This window comes from Eriocheir sinensis, unplaced genomic scaffold (assembly GCF_024679095.1).
Source record: "Eriocheir sinensis breed Jianghai 21 unplaced genomic scaffold, ASM2467909v1 Scaffold17, whole genome shotgun sequence".
Lineage (NCBI taxonomy): Eukaryota > Metazoa > Arthropoda > Malacostraca > Decapoda > Varunidae > Eriocheir > Eriocheir sinensis.
The window spans coordinates 229,055-249,630 of record NW_026111072.1 but is presented as its reverse complement, the minus strand read 5'-3'; the positions used below and the strand labels follow the sequence as shown (position 1 = coordinate 249,630).

General features: G+C 43.7%; 1 protein-coding gene and 2 long non-coding RNA genes across 5 annotated transcripts in view; 2 read left to right on the top strand and 1 right to left on the bottom strand.

Moving 5' to 3' along the window:
- LOC126990506 (uncharacterized) overlaps positions 1–20,576 on the top strand; it is a 36,379-nt gene that overhangs the window by 12,780 nt on the left and 3,023 nt on the right. Inside the window, exon 3 of the long non-coding RNA XR_007744468.1 lies at positions 12,052–12,148. This is a non-coding gene — a long non-coding RNA (uncharacterized LOC126990506). The remainder of the gene's footprint in view (positions 1–12,051; positions 12,149–20,576) is intronic.
- Positions 6,822–20,576, bottom strand: LOC126990503 (UDP-glycosyltransferase UGT5-like). 3 transcript variants are annotated; one of them, XM_050849101.1, is made up of 12 exons: positions 20,368–20,576; positions 17,772–18,407; positions 16,966–17,238; positions 14,976–15,166; positions 14,299–14,394; positions 12,710–12,803; positions 12,045–12,136; positions 11,551–11,684; positions 10,706–10,925; positions 8,849–8,992; positions 7,344–8,047; positions 6,822–7,203 (listed from the first exon to the last, which is right to left on the bottom strand). In XM_050849101.1, exons 2-11 carry the CDS (start codon positions 18,405–18,407, stop codon positions 7,909–7,911), a joined length of 2,019 nt encoding a protein of 672 aa, XP_050705058.1. In that variant the 5' UTR covers positions 20,368–20,576; the 3' UTR covers positions 6,822–7,203; positions 7,344–7,908. The 3 variants fall into 3 exon arrangements, with proteins under 3 accessions (XP_050705058.1, XP_050705060.1, XP_050705059.1); XM_050849103.1 differs by having other exon boundaries at positions 6,822–7,343; positions 7,487–8,047; XM_050849102.1 differs by having other exon boundaries at positions 7,487–8,047.
- LOC126990507 (uncharacterized) lies at positions 9,001–10,356 on the top strand. The gene is made up of 3 exons (XR_007744469.1): positions 9,001–9,142; positions 9,296–9,346; positions 9,908–10,356. It is a non-coding gene; the product is annotated as an uncharacterized LOC126990507 (long non-coding RNA).

Below are 20,576 nucleotides of genomic sequence, written 5' to 3'. Positions count from 1 at the left end.
GTATAGTTTCATAACAATATTACTAGTATTTATTATAATGAAAAAAAAGATAATGATAATGACAATAAAAAATATTAATAATGACAGACATGATAATGATGAGACATGATAATAATGAGACATGATAATAATGATAGACATGATAATAATGATAGACATGATAATAGTGACAGTAGTAACGCATAATAATAATAATAATAATAATAATAATAATAATAATAATAATAATAATAATAATAATAATAATAATAATAATAATAGTGATAATAAAATAAGAATACTGATCCTGAACATTACTATTACATATTCTAATAGTAGTAGTAGTAGTAGTAGTAGTAGTAGTAGTAGTAGTAGTAGTAGTAGTAGTAGTAGCAGTGGTAGTAATAGTAGTAGTAGTAGTAGTAGTAGTAGTAGTAGTAGTAGTAGTAGTAGTAGTAGTAGTAGTAGTAGTAGTAGTAGTAGTAGTAGTAGTAGTAGTAGTAGTAGTAGTAGTGGCAGTAGTAGTAGTAGTAGTAGCAGTGGTAGTAATAGTAGTAGTAGTAGTGGTAGTGGTAGTAGTAGTAGTAGTAGTAGTAGCAGTAGAGAAGGGAGGGAAAGGGTGAAGGAGTAGGCTAGGGGGAAAGCATACCAAGCACACTTTAACACGCCTTAATGTGAGGTAGTCAAGGTATATATTTCACTGAAGAATATTAAGTATAATTACCATGTAACAATGAAAACAAATTTCTTTTAAATGAGACTAGACTATCATTATTTAGAAGGGACTGAGGCAAGTTATTCCAGCTTTTTGTTCCCCGTGACAGAACACTCTGCTGGGCGTGTGTGCTCCTGCATAACGGGGGACGCAATTGATGAGTTCTACGGGGCACAGAGCGGGGCATCACAGTAAAGCCAGGGTATACAGGGAAAGAGTGAAGAGCTTTGTGGACAAATAAGTTAGTTTGAAGGTATATAATATCGGGAAGCTTTAACAACCTAAAATCTCTAAAAATACAGTTTGTATGAGCATACCGATCTTTAAAGAACATAACACGTAAGAGGTTTTTTTTGTGAAATAATCAGGCTGTCGATGAAGGTGTTACAGGCGTCTCCCCATATGGCACAACAGTATAGAAGGTGCGGATATATCAGAGAGAGATAAATTTGCCGTAAAGAGTTATGGTTCAAACAGTCTCTTAATCTGTATATTACGCCCGTTAGCAGGTCTTTTTGGAGTCCCCTGCTTCACTTGACAACTTGTTTTTATAGTAATTTGCTTCGGCAGTTCGTATGGTCGTTGTTAATTTATTTCTATAGGATTTAAAGGCGTTTTCATAAGTAAGGGGCCACTTGGCATACAGTTTTTGAAGTTTGTTACGATGTTTAATTGAATTCTTAATGGCAGAAGTGATATACGAGCCCTCTTTTTCTTTATCATAATTTCCTTCCTCATTTCCCCTCATTCATTCTACTTTCCCCTCGTTTCCCCTTTCTGCCTCATCTTATTCCTTTTCCTTTATCGTAAGGTTTGCCTATATGCTTTTCTTTAATTGTTAATGTCTCCAACGGGAAGTGCTTATTATACAGATCAGTAAATTTCGTTATGTGCCAGTCAAACAAATAATTTACTCCATAATCACAGGTTTTTGAATTCCAGTTAATGTTAATTTAATCAGCTTTAAATGCACTTATGTTTTCATTGGAAAGATTTCTTCTGGTTATAGTATTAACAGTGCTAGGTGAGTGGACAGTGTTGTTTAGTGAAAATCAACTAACAATAGGGAAATGATCACTAATTAAGTTAAAAGAGAGAGAGAGAGAGAGAGAGAGAGAGAGAGAGACTGTTGTTATTGAAGTATTATGTAACAGTGGGAAGGGGCAATGGGGGGTATTAGGCTCACCATTCAGGTTGATTTACATTCCTACATGCCTCGTGCACACCGTATGTTGTCATTATCTAAGAGTCATTACCTGGCCTGTCATTACCTAAGAGTCATTACCTGGCCTGTCATTACCTAAGAGTCATTACCTGGCCTGTCATTACCTAAGAGTCATTACCTGGCCTGTCATTACCTAAGAGTCATTACCTGGCCTGTCATTACCTAAGAGTCATTACCTGGCCTGTCATTACCTAAGAGTCATTACCTGGCCTGTCATTACCTAAGAGTCATTACCTGGCCTGTCATTACCTAAGAGTCATTACCTGGCCTGTCATTACCTAAGAGTCATTACCTGGCCTGTCATTACCTAAGAGTCATTACCTAAGAGTCATTACCTGGCCTGTCATTACCTAAGAGTCATTACCTAAGAGTCATTACCTGGCCTGTCATTACCTAAGAGTCATTACCTAAGAGTCATTACCTGGCCTGTCATTACCTAAGAGTCATTACCTGGCCTGTCATTACCTAAGAGTTATTACCTGGCCTGTCATTACCTAAGAGTCATTACCTAAGAGTCATTACCTGGCCTGTCATTACCTAAGAGTTATTACCTGGCCTGTCATTACCTAAGAGTCATTACCTAAGAGTTATTACCTGGCCTGTCATTACCTAAGAGTCATTACCTAAGAGTTATTACCTAGCCTGTCATTACCTAAGAGTCATTACCTAAGAGTCATTACCTGGCCTGTCATTACCTAAGAGTTATTACCTGGCCTGTCATTACCTAAGAGTCATTACCTAAGAGTCATTACCTAAGAGTTATTACCTGGCCTGTCATTACCTAAGAGTCATTACCTAAGAGTCATTACCTGGCCTGTCATTACCTAAGAGTCATTACCTAAGAGTCATTACCTGGCCTGTCATTACCTAAGAGTCATTACCTAAGAGTCATTACCTGGCCTGTCATTATCTAAGAGTCATTACCTGGCCTGTCATTACCTAAGAGTCATTACCTGGCCTGTCATTACCTAAGAGTCATTACCTGGCCTGTCATTACCTAAGAGTCATTACCTGGCCTGTCATTACCTAAGAGTCATTACCTGGCCTGTCATTACCTAAGAGTCATTACCTAAGAGTCATTACCTGGCCTGTCATTACCTAAGAGTCATTACCTAAGAGTCATTACCTGGCCTGTCATTATCTAAGAGTCATTACCTGGCCTGTCATTACCTAAGAGTCATTACCTGGCCTGTCATTACCTAAGAGTCATTACCTGGCCTGTCATTACCTAAGAGTCATTACCTAAGAGTTATTACCTGGCCTGTCATTACCTAAGAGTTATTACCTAAGAGTCATTACCTAAGAGTCATTACCTAAGAGTCATTACCTAAGAGTCATTACCTAAGAGTTATTACCTGGCCTGTCATTACCTAAGAGTCATTACCTAAGAGTCATTACCTAAGAGTCATTACCTAAGAGTCATTACCTGGCCTGTCATTATCTAAGAGTCATTACCTGGCCTATCATTACCTAAGAGTCATTACCTGGCCTGTCATTATCTAAGAGTCATTACCTGGCCTGTCATTACCTAAGAGTTATTACCTGGCCTGTCATTACCTAAGAGTCATTACCTGGCCTGTCATTACCTAAGAGTCATTACCTGGCCTGTCATTACCTAAGAGTCATTACCTGGCCTGTCATTATCTAAGAGTCATTACCTGGCCTGTCATTACCTAAGAGTCATTACCTGGCCTGTCATTACCTAAGAGTCATTACCTGGCCTGTCATTACCTAAGAGTCATTACCTGGCCTGTCATTATCTAAGAGTCATTACCTGGCCTGTCATTACCTAAGAGTCATTACCTGGCCTGTCATTATCTAAGAGTCATTACCTGGCCTGTCATTACCTAAGAGTCATTACCTGGCCTGTCATTACCTAAGAGTCATTACCTGGCCTGTCATTACCTAAGAGTCATTACCTGGCCTGTCATTATCTAAGAGTCATTACCTGGCCTGTCATTATCTAAGAGTCATTACCTGGCCTGTCATTATCTAAGAGTCATTACCTGGCCTATCATTATCTAAGAGTCATTACCTGGCCTGTCATTACCTAAGAGTCATTACCTGGCCTGTCATTATCTAAGAGTCATTACTTGGCCTATCATTATCTAAGAGTCATTACCTGGCCTGTCATTACCTAAGTCATTACCTGGCCTGTCATTACCTAAGAGTCATTACCTGGCCTGTCATTATCTAAGAGTCATTACCTGGCCTGTCATTACCTAAGAGTCATTACCTGGCCTGTCATTACCTAAGAGTCATTACCTGGCCTATCATTATCTAAGAGTCATTACCTGGCCTGTCATTATCTAAGAGTCATTACCTGGCCTATCATTATCTAAGAGTCATTACCTGGCCTATCATTATCTAAGAGTCATTACCTGGCCTATCATTACCTAAGAGTCATTACCTGGCCTGTCATTATCTAAGAGTCATTACCTGGCCTGTCATTATCTAAGAGTCATTACCTGGCCTGTCATTACCTAAGAGTCATTACCTGGCCTATCATTATCTAAGAGTCATTACCTGGCCTATCATTACCTAAGAGTCATTACCTGGCCTATCATTATCTAAGAGTCATTACCTGGCCTGTCATTACCTAAGAGTCATTACCTGGCCTGTCATTACCTAAGAGTCATTACCTGGCCTATCATTATCTAAGAGTCATTACCTGGCCTGTCATTACCTAAGAGTCATTACCTGGCCTGTCATTATCTAAGAGTCATTACCTGGCCTGTCATTACCTAAGAGTCATTACCTGGCCTGTCATTACCTAAGAGTCATTACCTGGCCTGTCATTACCTAAGAGTCATTACCTGGCCTGTCATTACCTAAGAGTCATTACCTGGCCTGTCATTACCTAAGAGTCATTACCTGGCCTGTCATTATCTAAGAGTCATTACCTGGCCTGTCATTACCTAAGAGTCATTACCTGGCCTGTCATTATCTAAGAGTCATTACCTGGCCTGTCATTATCTAAGTCATTACCTGGCCTGTCATTATCTAAGAGTCATTACCTGGCCTGTCATTATCTAAGAGTCACTATCTGGCCTATCATTAAGTCACTATCTGGCCTATCATTAAGTCATTATCTGGCCTGTCATTACCTACGAGTCATTATCTGGACTGGCAATGAATTAGTCTTTAGAATCAAATTTTCAGCAAAGAAACATAGGGAAGGAATGAAGGCTATGGAGGCTTCATAACGATTGTTTCTTTATCTAAACATATAGGGATTTATTTTTTATGCTGGATCATAATATTTGCATTCACTACATTTTGACGAGACTCACACACACACACACACACACACACCAGGAAGTACTCATATATCACCTCAGTTGTTTCCCATTTGCAGGGTTTATTTTCTAGACGGAATTCTTGTTTACATTCAGAACATTTTAGCAAGAGAAAATAATTGATTCACACGAGAAAGCAGAACAGTTACAGACACAGCACTCATGTATCATCACCTCCGCGGTTTCCCACTTCTCACATCGACGGCAGAACATTTACTTCCTCTCGAGTTGGCTCTGTTCTTCCATGAGGTCCTGCAGGAGGCTCTGGTAGGGCGGCGAGGCGTCAGGGAACAGCTCTCCCGTCAGGCTCTGGTACTCGGGGCTGCTGTGTCGGGCGCCGAACAAACCCCGCAGCGAGTCACCGGCGCGCTGCACGAAGGGCGTCACACGGGTCGAGAGGGCGCGGGCCAGGTCCTCGGGCCCCGTGAGGGTGGGCAGCAGCCAGGTGTACTGCTGGCCCAGGTACAGCCCCAGGTACGACCCCACGCCGAAAAAAAAGATGTCCAGGCCCATCTAGAGTGGGGATTATATATTATTGTCTTCGCGGGCCCAGGTTCGAATCCCAGCCCGGGTTGTTGGCGTGCATCCCAACCAGCTGTTCTTCTCCCTTCATTTGTTATTTGGGTTTTTTGAAAGGTGAAGGAAGGATTTAGTGCATCAGTAGTGTGTTGTAAGGGGTTATTTAGTTTTAATGTTAAGGGTTAGGGTCATATTCTTGAATCTCTCGGCGCCCAGGCACACACACTTCAGGCTTTCGTGGGATTTGTGGGCACTTCCAGGGGTACTTTTATGACCCTAGCGCACCGTTGCCAGATTATCGTACTCATAGCCTCGTATTTACCGGTTTCTGAGCCATAGCTATTGCCAAAAAACACTAATAATTAACCACTTTTACGATAACTATATATGAAGGCAGTTATTGGGGTCGAGGAGGCAGTTTTGGGGTCGGAAATCGGCAAACATAGGAGGCTGGGTACGACAATCTGGCAACGTTCCCCTAGTGGTTGTTGGACATAGTTTCTGTACCGTGAACGCAAGGAAGCACTCACGGGGACGCGTTTGACCTCTTTTTAGCCTCTATTTATGGTTGATGTGAGAGATGGAAGCGTTTAAGAATACCTCCTTTAGTCTACAATCTGGGGTGTGAATGAAGGGGCTGAAGACGCGATTGACCTTTTTTTTTTGGCCTTAATAAATGGTTGACGTGAGAGATGGAAGCGTTTAAGAATCCCTCCTTTAGTCTACAATCTGGGGTGTGAATGAAGGGGCTGAAGACGCGATTGACCTTTTTTTTTTGGCCTTTATAAATGGTTGACGTGAGAGATGGAAGCGTTTAGGAATACCGCCCTTAGTGTACAATCTGGGGTGTGAATGAGGGGTTGACGATGTGGCGGTGGGTGAGGAGGTTTAGGAAGGGTTGCAAATGGTACTGCAGGGAGAGTTAAAAGGCATATGGGTCGAATTCTTAAACATTTCGTCGACCAGGAACACATATTTGACAAGGCTTTCATAGGTGTTCTGAGCATTTCCAGGGGTAGTTTTATGACCCTGGTGGTAGTGGGGCTCTTCTTCCGTACCGCGAACGTAAAGAAACACTCAGAGACACGTTTAACCTCTTTATTGGTTTTAAGAGATAGTTGATATAAGAGAAAGAAGCGTCTGAGAATACCGACCTTAAGTGTTAGTGGTATGGGTGTTAGATGGTACACGTGGTAGGTGGTACAAGCGTTCGGGCAGTTCCTGTGAGGTAGTTAGTTATAATTTTTTTTTTACAACAAAGGAGACGACTCAAGGGCAATAAAAAGAGTGAAAAAAAAGCCCGCAAATCGCCGCTCCCATAACAGACTATAGTAAAGAATAGCCAAAAGAGAGGTCGATTTCGGGTGGAGAGGTGTCTTGATCTGCCGCCCCCGTCCAGAAATCAAACCTCCTCTCGATTCTTTCCTATTCTCGAAACTCGTCCAATGATTTACTGTCGTATTTACCTTCACTACACAACTGTTTCGTCTTTCACCCGGTTAGCTCTTCGTAAACTTATTTTTTTGTCTAACTCAGCCTATCTGTACATCTACCACCATGTTCAGTCTATTATATATACCTGCCAATAATTTACTGTTGCATTTACCTTCACTACACAACTGTTTCGTCTTTCGTTCCCCCGGTTAGCTCTTCGTAAACTTATTTTTTGTCTAACTCAGCCTATCTGTATATCTACCACCATGTTCAGTCTATTATATATACCTGCCAATAATTTACGGTCGTATTTACCTTCACTACACAACTGTTTCGTCTTTCGTTCACCCGGTTAGCTCTTCGTAAACTTATTTTTTGTCTAATTCAGCCTATCTGTCCTATATCTACCACCATGTTCAGTCTCTCTTAGCTGCCGCGCCGTGATTACACACCCCGAATAATCCATCCATCCATCCATCCTTTTTTTATGCCCTTGAACTCCTCTGCTGTAAAAAAAAAAAAAAAAAAAAAAAAAAAAAAAAATCCATCAACCAATCAGTTAATCAGTCCGCAAATAATCCATCCATCCATCCATCCTTTTTTATCCCCTTGAACTCCTCTGCTGTAAAAAAAAAAAAAAAAATACATCAACCAATCAGTCAATCCATCCTTTTTAATGCCCCTGAACTGACTCCTCTGCTGTGAAAGAAAAAAAAATCCATCAACCAATCAGCCAATCAGTCCTTCTTGCTCTTCCCCGCCCGCCGGCCACACAGACACGAGCACAGCGCCACCGTGAGCCTGATGATCAAGTAGGTCACCCCCGCCACCACCGCCGCCACCGTCCCCCACACGTCCACGTTGTACACCTGATACCTGAAAAGAGAAGGAAGATGAGCGTCTCAGTGGCCGAACTTAAGTGTAAAACGTTTATTCCCGGCAGGCTGAACGTATACCTAAAAAGTGTTGGTTGTGTTTGTACTACGATCACTGTTGTCAGATTATCGTACTCAGAGCATAGTATTTACCGGTTTCTGACGCCTAACTATTGCCAAGAGACATCAGGAATTAACTATTTTTACGATAATTATAAGTGAGTCTCGTTATTGGGACCCAGGAGACAGTTTTTGGGGTCGGAAGTCGGTACATATAAGAGGCTGAGTACGACAATCTGGCACAGTTGAGTACGATTTCCACTTTCACACAAGATTATGGCATCGTTAAGTGTATTTCATCATCATCAGGAATTAAGTGAGTCTCGTTATTGGGACCCAGGAGACAGTTTTGGGGTCGGAAGTCGGTAAATATAAGAGGCTGAGTACGACAATCTGGCACAGTTGAGTACGATTTCCACTTTCACACAAGATTATGACATCGTTAAGTGTATTTCCGCAACGAAGAGTAAAGGGGGTATTACACTGGGCAAATATTCCGTGGATCTTCAGTCAAACCACGATTTCCGCTAGCGTGGTCCTCAATTGTTTCTTGTTATTGCGGCTGACGAAGATGGTGAGTAATACCGTCGTCCTTCAGTGAAATCTACCGTAGCTTTGGAAGATCGCGGACACGTCAGAAAACCACGGAAATATGAGAACCACGCCAACGGAAATCGTGGTTTGACTGAAGATCCACGGAAAATTTGCCCAGTGTAATAGCCCCCTTAGGACCGGCACCCACCACGGCATGTCGGCGGCGGGGCAGCGGAGGTGGGGCGCGCCGCGGTGCCTGATGACGTACTCCACCCAGAACACGAGGGTTTCGGCGGGCGTCATCGGCTGGTCCCGCATCAAGACCGCCCGATGCTTGGCCTTTGCCTGGATGCTGCGTAAGGAAGAGAAGGTGTCGGAGGGAGGAAAGGAATCGGGTCTTCGTATATGTGTATGCTGAAAAAGGAGGAGATAACCGAAGCTCTTTTGGGAGGAACTCATAAGACGGTCCCTCTCCTTAACCAAAGCTCTACATCATTGGGAGGTACTCATAAGACGGTCCCTCTGGTTAACCAAAGCTCTACATCACTGGGAGGTACTCATAAGACGGTCCCTCTCGTTAACCAAAGCTCTACATCACTGGGAGGTACTCATAAGACGGTCCCTCTGGTTAACCAAAGCTCTACATCATTGGGAGGTACTCATAAGACGGTCCCTCTCGTTAACCAAAGCTCTACATCATTGGGAGGTACTCATAAGACGGTCCCTCTCGTTAACCAAAGCTCTACATCACTGGGAGGAACTCATAAGACGGTCCCTCTGGTTAACCAAAGCTGTACATCATTGGGAGGTACTCATAAGACGGTCCCTCTGGTTAACCAAAGCTCTACATCATTGGGAGGTACTCATAAGACGGTCCCTCTGGTTAACCAAAGCTCTACATCATTGGGAGGTACTCATAAGACGGTCCCTCTGGTTAACCAAAGCTCTACATCATTGGGAGGTACTCATAAGACGGTCCCTCTGGTTAACCAAAGCTCTACATCATTGGGAGGTACTCATAAGACGGTCCCTCTGGTTAACCAAAGCTCTACATCATTGGGAGGTACTCATAAGACGGTCCCTCTCCTTAACCAAAGCTCTACATCATTGGGAGGCACTCATAAGACGGTCCCTCTGGTTAACCAAAGCTCTACATCATTGGGAGGCACTCATAAGACGGTCCCTCTGGTTAACCAAAGCTCTACATCATTGGGAGGCACTCATAAGACGGTCCCTCTGGTTAACCAAAGCTCTACATCATTGGGAGGTACTCATAAGACGGTCCCTCTCCTTAACCAAAGCTCTACATCATTGGGAGGTACTCATAAGACGGTCCCTCTGGTTAACCAAAGCTCTACATCATTGGGAGGTACTCATAAGACGGTCCCTCTGGTTAACCAAAGCTCTACATCATTGGGAGGTACTCATAAGACGGTCCCTCTGGTTAACCGAAGCTCTACATCATTGGGAGGTACTCATAAGACGGTCCCTCTGGTTAACCAAAGCTCTACATCATTGGGAGGTACTCATAAGACGGTCCCTCTGGTTAACCAAAGCTCTACATCATTGGGAGGTACTCATAAGACGGTTCCTCTCCTTAACCAAAGCTATACATCATTGGGAGGTACTCATAAGACGGTTCCTCTCCTTAACCAAAGCTTTACATCATTGGGAGGTACTCATAAGACGGTCCCTCTGGTTAACCAAAGCTTTACATCATTGGGAGGTACTCATAAGACGGTCCCTCTCGTTAACCAAAGCTCTACATCATTGGGAGGTACTCATAAGACGGTTCCTCTCCTTAACCAAAGCTCTACATCATTGGGAGGTACTCATAAGACGGTTCCTCTCCTTAACCAAAGCTCTACATCATTGGGAGGTACTCATAAGACGGTTCCTCTCCTTAACCAAAGCTCTACATCACTGGGAGGTACTCATAAGACGGTCCCTCTCCTTAACCAAAGCTCTATATCACAGGAAGGTACACGCAAGACGGTTTCCTCGTTAGTCAAAGCTCTACATCGTGAGAAACTACTCATAACACAACCCTCCCCTTGTGACTCACTCGGCGTCAGTCATCACCCCCAGGACGGCCTCCCGCATCGTCTCCGCCGTGATGTCCTCCGGGTCCAGGTAGCGCCCCCAGCCCTCCACTTGCGTCAGCTGCATGTTGGCGTGCTGGTCCGCGAAGACAGGCAGGCCGAGGACAGGCGCGCCGTGGTAGGACGCCTCCATGGTGCTCATCAGTCCCCCGTGGGTGATGAACAGGCGGAGGCGAGGATGACCTGAGCGCGGCAAGAAACATATTACAGTGAGCCTCGCGTCTAACGAATAATAAGGAACAAACACCCACACTCGTTAGATGCGAATTCGTTAGACGCGAATACATAAACAAAATAGTTATAATTCTTTTCAAAAACTCGTTCTGAGAAAACCTGCGTCTTAAATACCAGAAAATTCGATTATTAATTTTAGGGTTACATTATATCAAGAAAGGAAAATAATTACAACGTTTATTGAAGCTCGTTAGGGAAAAAACACCGCGTCTAATATGCCGGAACAAAAAATCGAATATCAGCTATAGCAATTCGACGCAAATCTACCTACCTGTACCTTTTAATTCATCAATATGTTCTTTTCCTACCCAGCCTTCTCTTCCTTTTACTTTCTTTCTTATTTATCTTCCTGTTTTTCTTTTGATTTCATATTTATCACTATCTTATTATCAATCCCGTCCCATTCTTGTTCTACCTTGTTAATAATTATCCTCTTTTCTATCCTACCTGGCTACCGCACGATTAAACCTACCTTTCTTTTATTCTACCTACTTACCTGGCCCTTTTACTTCGTCTTTCTCTTCCTATTCTCTTCCTATTAGAAACCCCAAAGTGAAGGTCCCGTCAGGCCTACCGAGGATATCCTGCTGGGGGAGCCACTTGGCCAGGCGCACGTTGGGGGGCAGGTCCTTCATGGTGTCCTGATCCCACTTCCACAGGACGCGCTGCTCAAGGCCCGCGAAGACCTCCAGCAGCGCCACGCGGGTCCTAGCGGGGGCGAAACGAACTATAAAAAGAGTCACCTAGCGCTCTAGTCCGATGCAGCTATTAAGTCAGTTTGGGATGGGCTTGCTCGGGGAGTTTCCTAGCCATAGCGCTGCCAACTCTTATTCATTATATACAGAACATTTAATACATAATTTCAAACAGTACGTAGATGGCACATGAGGGACAGAGTGATGTACTGGGGGCGATGTGGCAGAGCTGTGAGGAGGTTGTGGCCGCACCCAAACTGACCTCTTTTTTTTTTTTTTTTTTTTTTTACGGGCAGGCTTATAGCGCTGGTAGGCTTTCTTTGAGGGGCCTGGATGGTAGTCGGCACTGGGAATCTAAATGTTACATACTCACTTTTCAGGCATGCTAGACCCCTTGATGATGGAGCCCAAACTGAAGAAGATGAAGCCGGCCTCCCCAGCGCCCTGCACCCACGCCTCCAACTCCTGCCAGCGAAGGTAAACAGGAGAATCCAAGGTTGTGTGTATGGGGAGAGCGGGTGTGGGTGTGAATGCGGGTGCTAGTTGTGGGTGTGGGTGGTGGTTTTGAGTGTGGATGGGCGTGGGTGGGTGTCTTGGGCCCATATTCCCTGACATTTCGGGGTTTTACACACAGACATATGACAAGGCTTTCGTATAGGTTGTTGTTATTAGTATTTCCATGGGTAGTTTTATGAGCCTAAAGTATGCCGGTGCGGAGGTGGCGGCTGCGGGGTCAGCCCCGTCCCGCACCTTGCCACACACTCTCAACACCTCTCGCTTCCTCTCATATGTCAGCTATTTACTACCTTTAAATGAATTCAGTTAAATAATTTGATAATCCAATGAGGTCATTTAGTGTTAAGATTGTTTCGTTTTTAGGATAATAACAAAGATTTTGTATAAATACCAGGACACTTGACAACGTTGGAATGCAACGTTGTCAAGTGTCCTGGTATTTATAACGCGACTAATCTCCTTTGAGGCCTTTGGAAATAGTTGTTGGAGCGAGAGCATCTGAGAACACTGGTCTTGACTCACCTCCGGCAGGGGCTTGGCGGGGCGGCACTGTATTCCCCCGGCGTAGAGTTCTTGTGGCACTGCTGGCCGCGCGGGGAGTTCAAGAGGCCGGACGCTGCGGGGACGCGACAGAACCATTCGTCTCAGTTACACTTTATTCTTGCTATTATGATCGTTTCTGTGGCAGCAATAATAGTAGTAACAGTAGAAGTAGTGTGAAAGGATAAGAAAAATGAGTAAAAGGGATGAATATAAATAGTGAATAAAATGTGAGTGAAAATTGTGAATAAGAATGGATAAAATTGATGAATAAAGATTGTGAATAATAATGAATGGAAATAAATTGATAAAAAATGAGTAAAAATGGAAAATAGAAATAGTGAATAATAATGAATACAAACTTATTAATTATCACCGGATTAGAAAAACGCTAACTCTCGTAATCTTGGACCGCCAAACATACTCGTCCTTACTGTAGCCAATCTTCGTTTTAGGATATGAAAAAGTGTCCTATATAGCTTGATGATGAAGAGGAGGAAAACACTAAGAATAACTATCACGCGAGGAGAACACGAAGAAAATATATCACTTAAGGGAGAAAGGAATGCAAATGCTCCTTATCTGTGTTTTAGAATATCAGAGTTGTCCTTTATTTGATGAAGAGGAAGAAGAAAACGATGAAAAAATATCAGTGAGGGGAAATACTCTGAAGATACTCGTCCTTACTGTGGCCAATCTTCGTTTTAGGATATGAAAAAGTGTCCTATATAGCTTGATGATGAAGAGGAGGAAAACACTAAGAATAACTATCACGCGAGGAGAACACGAAGAAAATATATCACTTAAGGGAGAAAGGAATGCAAATGCTCCTTACCTGTGTTTTAGAGAATCAGAGTTGTCCTTTATTTGATGAAGAGGAAGAAGAAAACGATGAAAAAATATCACTGAGGGGAAATAGACAGGGAAACGCGCCCAGTCTTCATTGTGGAATATTAGAAATGTCCTTAACCCGGTAGCTGCGACGGGCCAAGTTTGTGGCTTTTCCGTGTACCAGCGATGCAGCGTTGCCAAATTATCGTACTCATCGCATTGCACTTTCGTAGTTTCTGACCAATAACTATATCAAAAACAAACAAACAAATATCAATAAATAGGAGTTTTAACGCTAACTTCAATTTTCTATCGTTATTTGTGTAGGTACGAGAGTTTGAGGCTTAAAAGTAATAAAGACGATGTGGTGAGTACGATAATCTGGCAACGCTGCAGCGATGGGACAAATTTTTACCATGATATAAACCTCCCAAATAGATGATGCATAAACTGATCACAAATACGTTGGTACGATATATTATGAAATGGTTTGCGTGAGTGATGACTTTTTCTCATTAATTCGCTTAGAGGGGCCTTTAAGATACATGATCCCCGCAGCTGCCAGGTTAATTGGTGATTCAGGGAGGAAAAAACGAAGAAAAAATATCACTTGTGGAAAAAGAAAATCAAGGGCTCCTCGCCTTCGTTCTAGAATATCAAAAGAAAGAGGAAAGAAAAAACAAAGTAAATGTGGCCAGTGAGTCAGCCTGGAGGTGGGTCATTTAGGCTCACCGACTCACCTGTTGTGGATGACGAGGGAGGCGTGTCTGGACATGTTCTGGATACTGGGCATGTCAGGAGGACACACGCCGCCCTGCCGACACACATTCTCCATACTGGACACGCAGGGAACAGATAGGGAACCATTATTTACAGGAACATCAAATCGAATAAGTGATATAAACAGATAGCGGACAAAAACCTTCCTTTGTCCATATGTCTCTCTGCCCACGGCTTCTCGACACCTCTCCCTCCACCTGAAGCTGACCCAGTGTTACCAAATTATCGTATTCAGACACTCAGCACATCGTATTTTCCGGTTCCTGAGTCACAGCTATCGCAAACAAACGCCAATATGTAATGTTTTTAACGAAAACTTTATTTAACTGGTATTTCGTTATCTGTGTGGGTAGGAAAGTTTTGGGCCCTGGAACTGATAAATGCGATGGTTTGAGTACGATAATTTGGCAAGTCTGAGCTGACCTCTCTTCTGGCCACTCCTGTTTTGAAAGCGTCACTACGAGAGGGGACAACCCAAGGGATTAAAAAACGACTACCTACAATATGTTCTTCCCGTAAATCAAACCTTGTTACCCGGACGCATAGAAAGGCTTTAGGAGACTTACAAGGGAGGGATGAAAAAACAGGGAAGGAAAATAACCCTCACAACATATTCTCACTAACCAGACTTCATTACCTGGACGCAAGGGCATTGTGCACGGTCACGAAGCTCAACTCGACGAGGGCCGCAAAGAGTCGCTGGTGGAAGGCGAGCGGGTGGCTGAAGTGCATGAACTTGGTGCCCATGAAGGACGGGAACTGCGGGCTGCCCAAGTTGACCGCCGTGGGGCCCATTAAGCCGAGGGGGGACAACCAGGCGTACGGGACCTGCGCCGGAGATTTACATAAATTTACATAGAAAATCAGACCACACAGACCCCATGGTCCAGACTAGGTGGTCTGTCCTTAAACTTAAGTGATTTTACATTAATCAGAAGGCTCCAAAACGTTGCATTTCTACTCTAGTTGATATTAAGTTGAAGGAAGTAATGGTCGAGCACACTGGACCACTGACGGTGGAAGCTTATTCCATTATCGCACTACAACGTTGGTGAAGAAAAATTTGGTGCAATCTGAATTTACTTGTCTACATCTGAGTTTTACGCCATTGTTCCTCGTACGCAAAGTGTCATCGCTCATAAACAATGTTGATTTGTCTACATTCGTGAAACCATTAAGTATTTTAAAACATTCGATCAGTTTTCCTCGGAGGCGACGTTTCTCAAGAGAGAACATGTTAAGGGTGGAAAGCCTTTCTTCGTAAGATTTGTTGCGCAAGGAAGGGATCATTTTTGTTGCCCGACACTGAACACCTAATTTAGCAATGTCCTTTGCATGATGGGGAGACCAAAACTGTACTGCATATTCCAAGTGGGGTCTGACTAAACTATTGTATAGTGGAAGTATTACATCTTTATTCTTGAATAAAAAGTTTCTTTTAATGAAGCCCAACATTCTGTTCGCTTTATTTGCTGCATCGATGCATTGCTGTGAGAATTTGAGGTTTGACGCGATTTTGACCCCCAAGTCCTTAACGCATTGAACGCTTTTGAGTTTAACGCCGCGCATTTCGTAATCGAACTTCTTATTCCTTGTTCCAACTTGAAGGACCTGGCACTTGTCTACGTTAAAGGGCATATCCCATCTATCAGACCAAGCTGAAATTTTGTGCAAATCCTCTTGGAGGCTTTGCCTGTCTTCGTCAGTTAGAACCGAGTTGCCAATCTTTGTGTCGTCTGCAAATTTACTAATGCGATTATTGAGTCCAACATCCACATCGTTGATGTAAATAATGAAGAGCACTGGGCCAAGAACCGAGCCTTGAGGGACGCCACTATTTTTTTTTATAGTGACCGGCGCCCACTCTGAGTGTGTTGAGGCGTTGAAGAAGACTCACCGAGGGACATATACAAAGGAGTGTCTCGAAACTCCCCCTCTTGAAAGTTGAGGTCATAGGATGGAAGAAATAGAGGAGCAAGAAGACTGGTGCGGAAGTTAACAGACGAAGGAAGGAAGGAGGGGGAAGGGAAGGAACTAAAAACAGAAGGCAGGAGGAAGGGAAAGTGGAAAGGAGGAAGGGAAAGAACTGAAATGAAGGGAGGGATGAGAGGGAAGGAGAAATGGTTAGTAGACGACACTGAGAGGAGGAAAGGAGGAAGGGAAAGAACTAAAATGAAGAGAGGGATGAGAGGGAAGGAGAAATGACGTTAGTAGACGACACTGAGAGGAGGAAAGGAGGAAGAAGAGAGGAGATAAAGAAGAGAACGAAAAGAGGAAGGAGGGGAAAGGGAAGGAAAATATTGGAACTCAAAAAAAGAGAATATGGAGTAGAAGGAAGTAAAAAAATCTTGCTCCAGAAGGTGACGGGACGAGGAACTAATGTAAAATAAGCTCCTGAAGTTAACAAAGCATTATATTAGGTGAAGAAAAATGATATACAGGTAAACACGATGCAATGTGACACTCGTATTTACCTTCAGCTGTTGGACGACCGAGAGGGAGCAATCACAAAGAGTCAGGGAGATGAAAGTAATGAAAAAAAAGCTCCTGAGGTTAACAAAGCATTATATTAGGTGAAGAAAAATGATATACAGGTAAACACGATGCAGTGTGACTCTCGTATTTACCTTCAGTTGATGGACGACTGAGAGGAAGCAATCACAGAGAGTCTGGGAGATGAAGGCCATATCGAACTCCTCCTTCAGTAGATCTTGGACGTCGGGCCGGGCGAGGATGTTGGTGCAGAGTTCGATGGACGCGGTGGTCACCTTGAAGACCCCCTTAAGCCTGTGTTCCTTCAAGGCGTCAGTGGTGAAGCGTGTAATGTCGCCCTCCTTGACCAGCACCGTTCTCACCTGGTCATTTGCCTCGAAGGTTTTGTGCGGCGTCACGACTGTCACCTGAAAAGAAGGGACGTGGAAGAAGGAAGGGAAGGGCAAGAAGATGGGAAGGGACGAGAAAGAAGGAAGGGAAAGGAAGGGAGAGAAGATGGGAAGGGACGAGGAAGAAGGAAGGGAAGGGAAGGGAGAGAAGATGGGAAGGGACGAAGGAAGGGAAGGGAAGGGAGAGAAGATGGGAAGGGACGAGGAAGAAGGAAGGGAAGGGAAGGGAGAGAAGATGGGAAGGGACGAGGAAAAAGGAAGGGAAGGGAGAAAAAGAAGATGGGAAGGGAATAGTGTTGAGGGCATGGACTACCTTCAATTCAGGACCATCCCAGTGCTGTCCAACTTCGTAATGCAAAACGCGACGGGTATCTTCATTCTTTCATCCCATTCTGTGCATGGCGATATCTTAAGAAAACTGATATACATTCGTTTCTCTCGGCATATTTTCGTATCAAAGAGCATGGTTTAGTAGATTACATGATTTAGGTGAAGAAACTAGGAGAAAAGTGAGCTCATCCCTTAAGTTCACGCCGTCCTTAACAACTCACGTGATGGCCAGCGTCGACGAGAGCTCTGATGATACCGCTGAAGAAGATGGTGTGGCTGCGTGGCGCGAGAGGGTACCCGAAGAAGAAGCGATACTGTTTCTTCTTCTCCGCTGTTTGTTGTTCCTCCTTTTGATCTCGTTGCTGTGTTTTCTCTCCCTGTTCGTCACGTGTTTGCTGCTGTTCCTCTCCTTTCTTATGCGTTTTCTCTGTTTCTTCTTCTACCGTTCTTTGTGTTCGCTGTTTGTTCCCCTCTTTCGCTTCTTCTATCTGCTGTTTTTCCTGTGTTTTCTCTCCCTTTTCCTCCGTCACTGGCTGTTTCTGTCCCTGTTCTTCCCCTGTTCGCTGTTTGTCCCCCTCTTTCGCTTCTTCTATCTGCTGTTTTTCCTGTGTTTTCTCTCCCTTTTCCTCCGTCGTTGGCTGTTTCTGTCCCCGTTCTTCCCTTCCTTGCTGTTTATTCCCTTCCACTATCCCTGGCGTCTCCACCCGCTGTGCCTTTAACTCTATCCTCCCCTTCCTTGCCTGGTGTCCCTTCTCACTCGTCTGCCGTGTTTCTTGAGCCTTCGTTGGGTTGGCGTTTACAGCGAGGCTCAGACACGCCGCCAGAATCACCGCGGTTATAATCCACAGCCTCTTCATCTGTGGGAGGGAGGAGAGGGATGAGATAGATAGATAGACAGATAGATTGATGGATAGATAGATAAATAGATAGAGAGAGAGACGTAGCTATATACATGTGTGGGGGATGAGGGTATGTGAGGTTGGGTGTGGGTGTGAGTGTTGGTTATTTATGGGATAGTTATGGTATTCCTCCCTAACTTATGTCCCCCTCCTTTTTTTCTCCTTACCTCCCTCCTCTCTTTCCATTTCGTCTTTTCTTCCTACTACAGAATCACGTCTTCCTTATACCCATTCCTCCCTCCCTTCAAATTCCCATTCCTTTCCTCCCTTCCCTCTCCCTTTCTCCCCCCTCTCAACACGTGACATGCAGTACGGAGTGTTATCAGCAAGGACAGCGGTCTTTTTCCTATCAGTGAGATGCTCCCCTCCCTCCATCATCGTTACAAGCATTTATTTTGACTCCAATGGCCACTCGAACGTTTGTCAGCACTGCCCGGCAAGCGAGTCATGTGTGCATTTAGTGTTCATATTTGGCGTCGTTTGTAGTGGTTTGTTTTGATGTTTTGCCTGTTGTGTGTTGACTTCATTGTATTACCTTTTTTTAAGTCGTATTTTTTATTTGCTTATAAGAGCATACGCGAATTTATAGTAATTTCCTCCTATCTACTTTTTCCTTTTTTTGTGTTGTTTTTATATGGATGTAAATTGACAGTCAGCTGGTTTTCTTTTTTACTAGTTTCGGTTTTTTTTTTACTTATACGAATATTAACACAAAGATCAGTATACCTTCGAATCTTGTATCCCTGTTTTCTTTACTTATATCTGAATACTTACAAATCAGCAGTAATCTTCCTGTATCCCCTTTTTTTTATAAGTGATTGCTGTACTACCAAATATTAAAGTAACCATGATTCAAACTATATAAGTAAAATGCAAAAGTAACTGTAGTAAATCAAAAGTTGCCAAGACCATTTTCTACTTCTAATCAATGTGTGCGTGTGTGTGTGTGTGTGTGTGTGTGTGTGTCCCTCCCTCCTATCGTCTTTTTTACTCCTTCCTCTTCCCTTTTATAGTCTTCCCCTAGTTTTCCTTTCGTTTTCTTCAATATATCTTCCGTGTGTGTGCGTGTGTGTGTGTCCCTCCTCTCGTCTTCTTTCCTTCTTCCTCTTCCCCTTTCTCTTCTTCTTCCCTTCAATATATCTTCCTTCCTATCCCTTTCTCTTCCTCTAATCTCCCTTTCGTTCCCTTCTATATCTCCTCATTCCTATCCCTTTCTCTTCCCCTAATCTCCCTTTCGTCCCCTTCAATATCTCCTTCCTATCCCTTTCTCTCACTCTAATCTCCCTTTCGTTCCCTTCAATATCTCTTCCTTCCTATCCCTTTCTCTTCCTCTAATCTCCCTTTCGTTCCCTTCAATATCTCTTCCTTCCTATCCCTTTCTCTTCCTCTAATCTCCCTTTCGTTCCCTTCAATATATCTTCCTTCCTATCCCTTTCTCTTCCTCTAATCTCCCTTTCGTTCCCTTCAATATATCTTCCTTCCTATTCCTTTCTCTTCCTCTAATCTCCCTTTCGTTCCCTTCAATATCTCTTCCTTCCTATCCCTTTCTCTTCCAATAATCTCCTTTCGTTCCTTCAATATCTCTTCCTTCCTATCCCTTTCTCTTCCTCTAATCTCCCTTTCGTCCCCTTCAATATCTCCTTCCTATCCCTTTCTCTTCCTCTAATCTCCCTTTCGTCCCCTTCAATATCTCTTCCTTCCTATCCCTTTCTCTTCCTCTAATCTCCCTTTCGTCCCCTTCAATATCTCCTTCCTATCCCTTTCTCTTCCTCTAATCTCCCTCTCGTCCCCTTCAATATCTCTTCCTTCCTATCCCTTTCTCTTCCTCTAATCTCCCTTTTCGTTCCCTTCAATATCTCTTCCTTCCAATCCGAGTGTCTTTTGGAACCTATATGGGAAGGAAGGTTTCGCGCATTACCTTTCTCCTGAGGGTTTGTTCGCTTATCCAGTGGTCGTGTTCCCTGTAGTGTCGGGCCGTAGGTGTTGGTCGCGGGGGTCTACTGTGCTCTCTCCTTGGTGGGCGCGGACGTACTGACCCACTCTCACGTGTCCCGCATTTGCCTGCAAGAGTGACCACGGCGGGGAAGGGTCCTCACCACTAGTACCCTGGTCTTTCCTCTTCTTTTT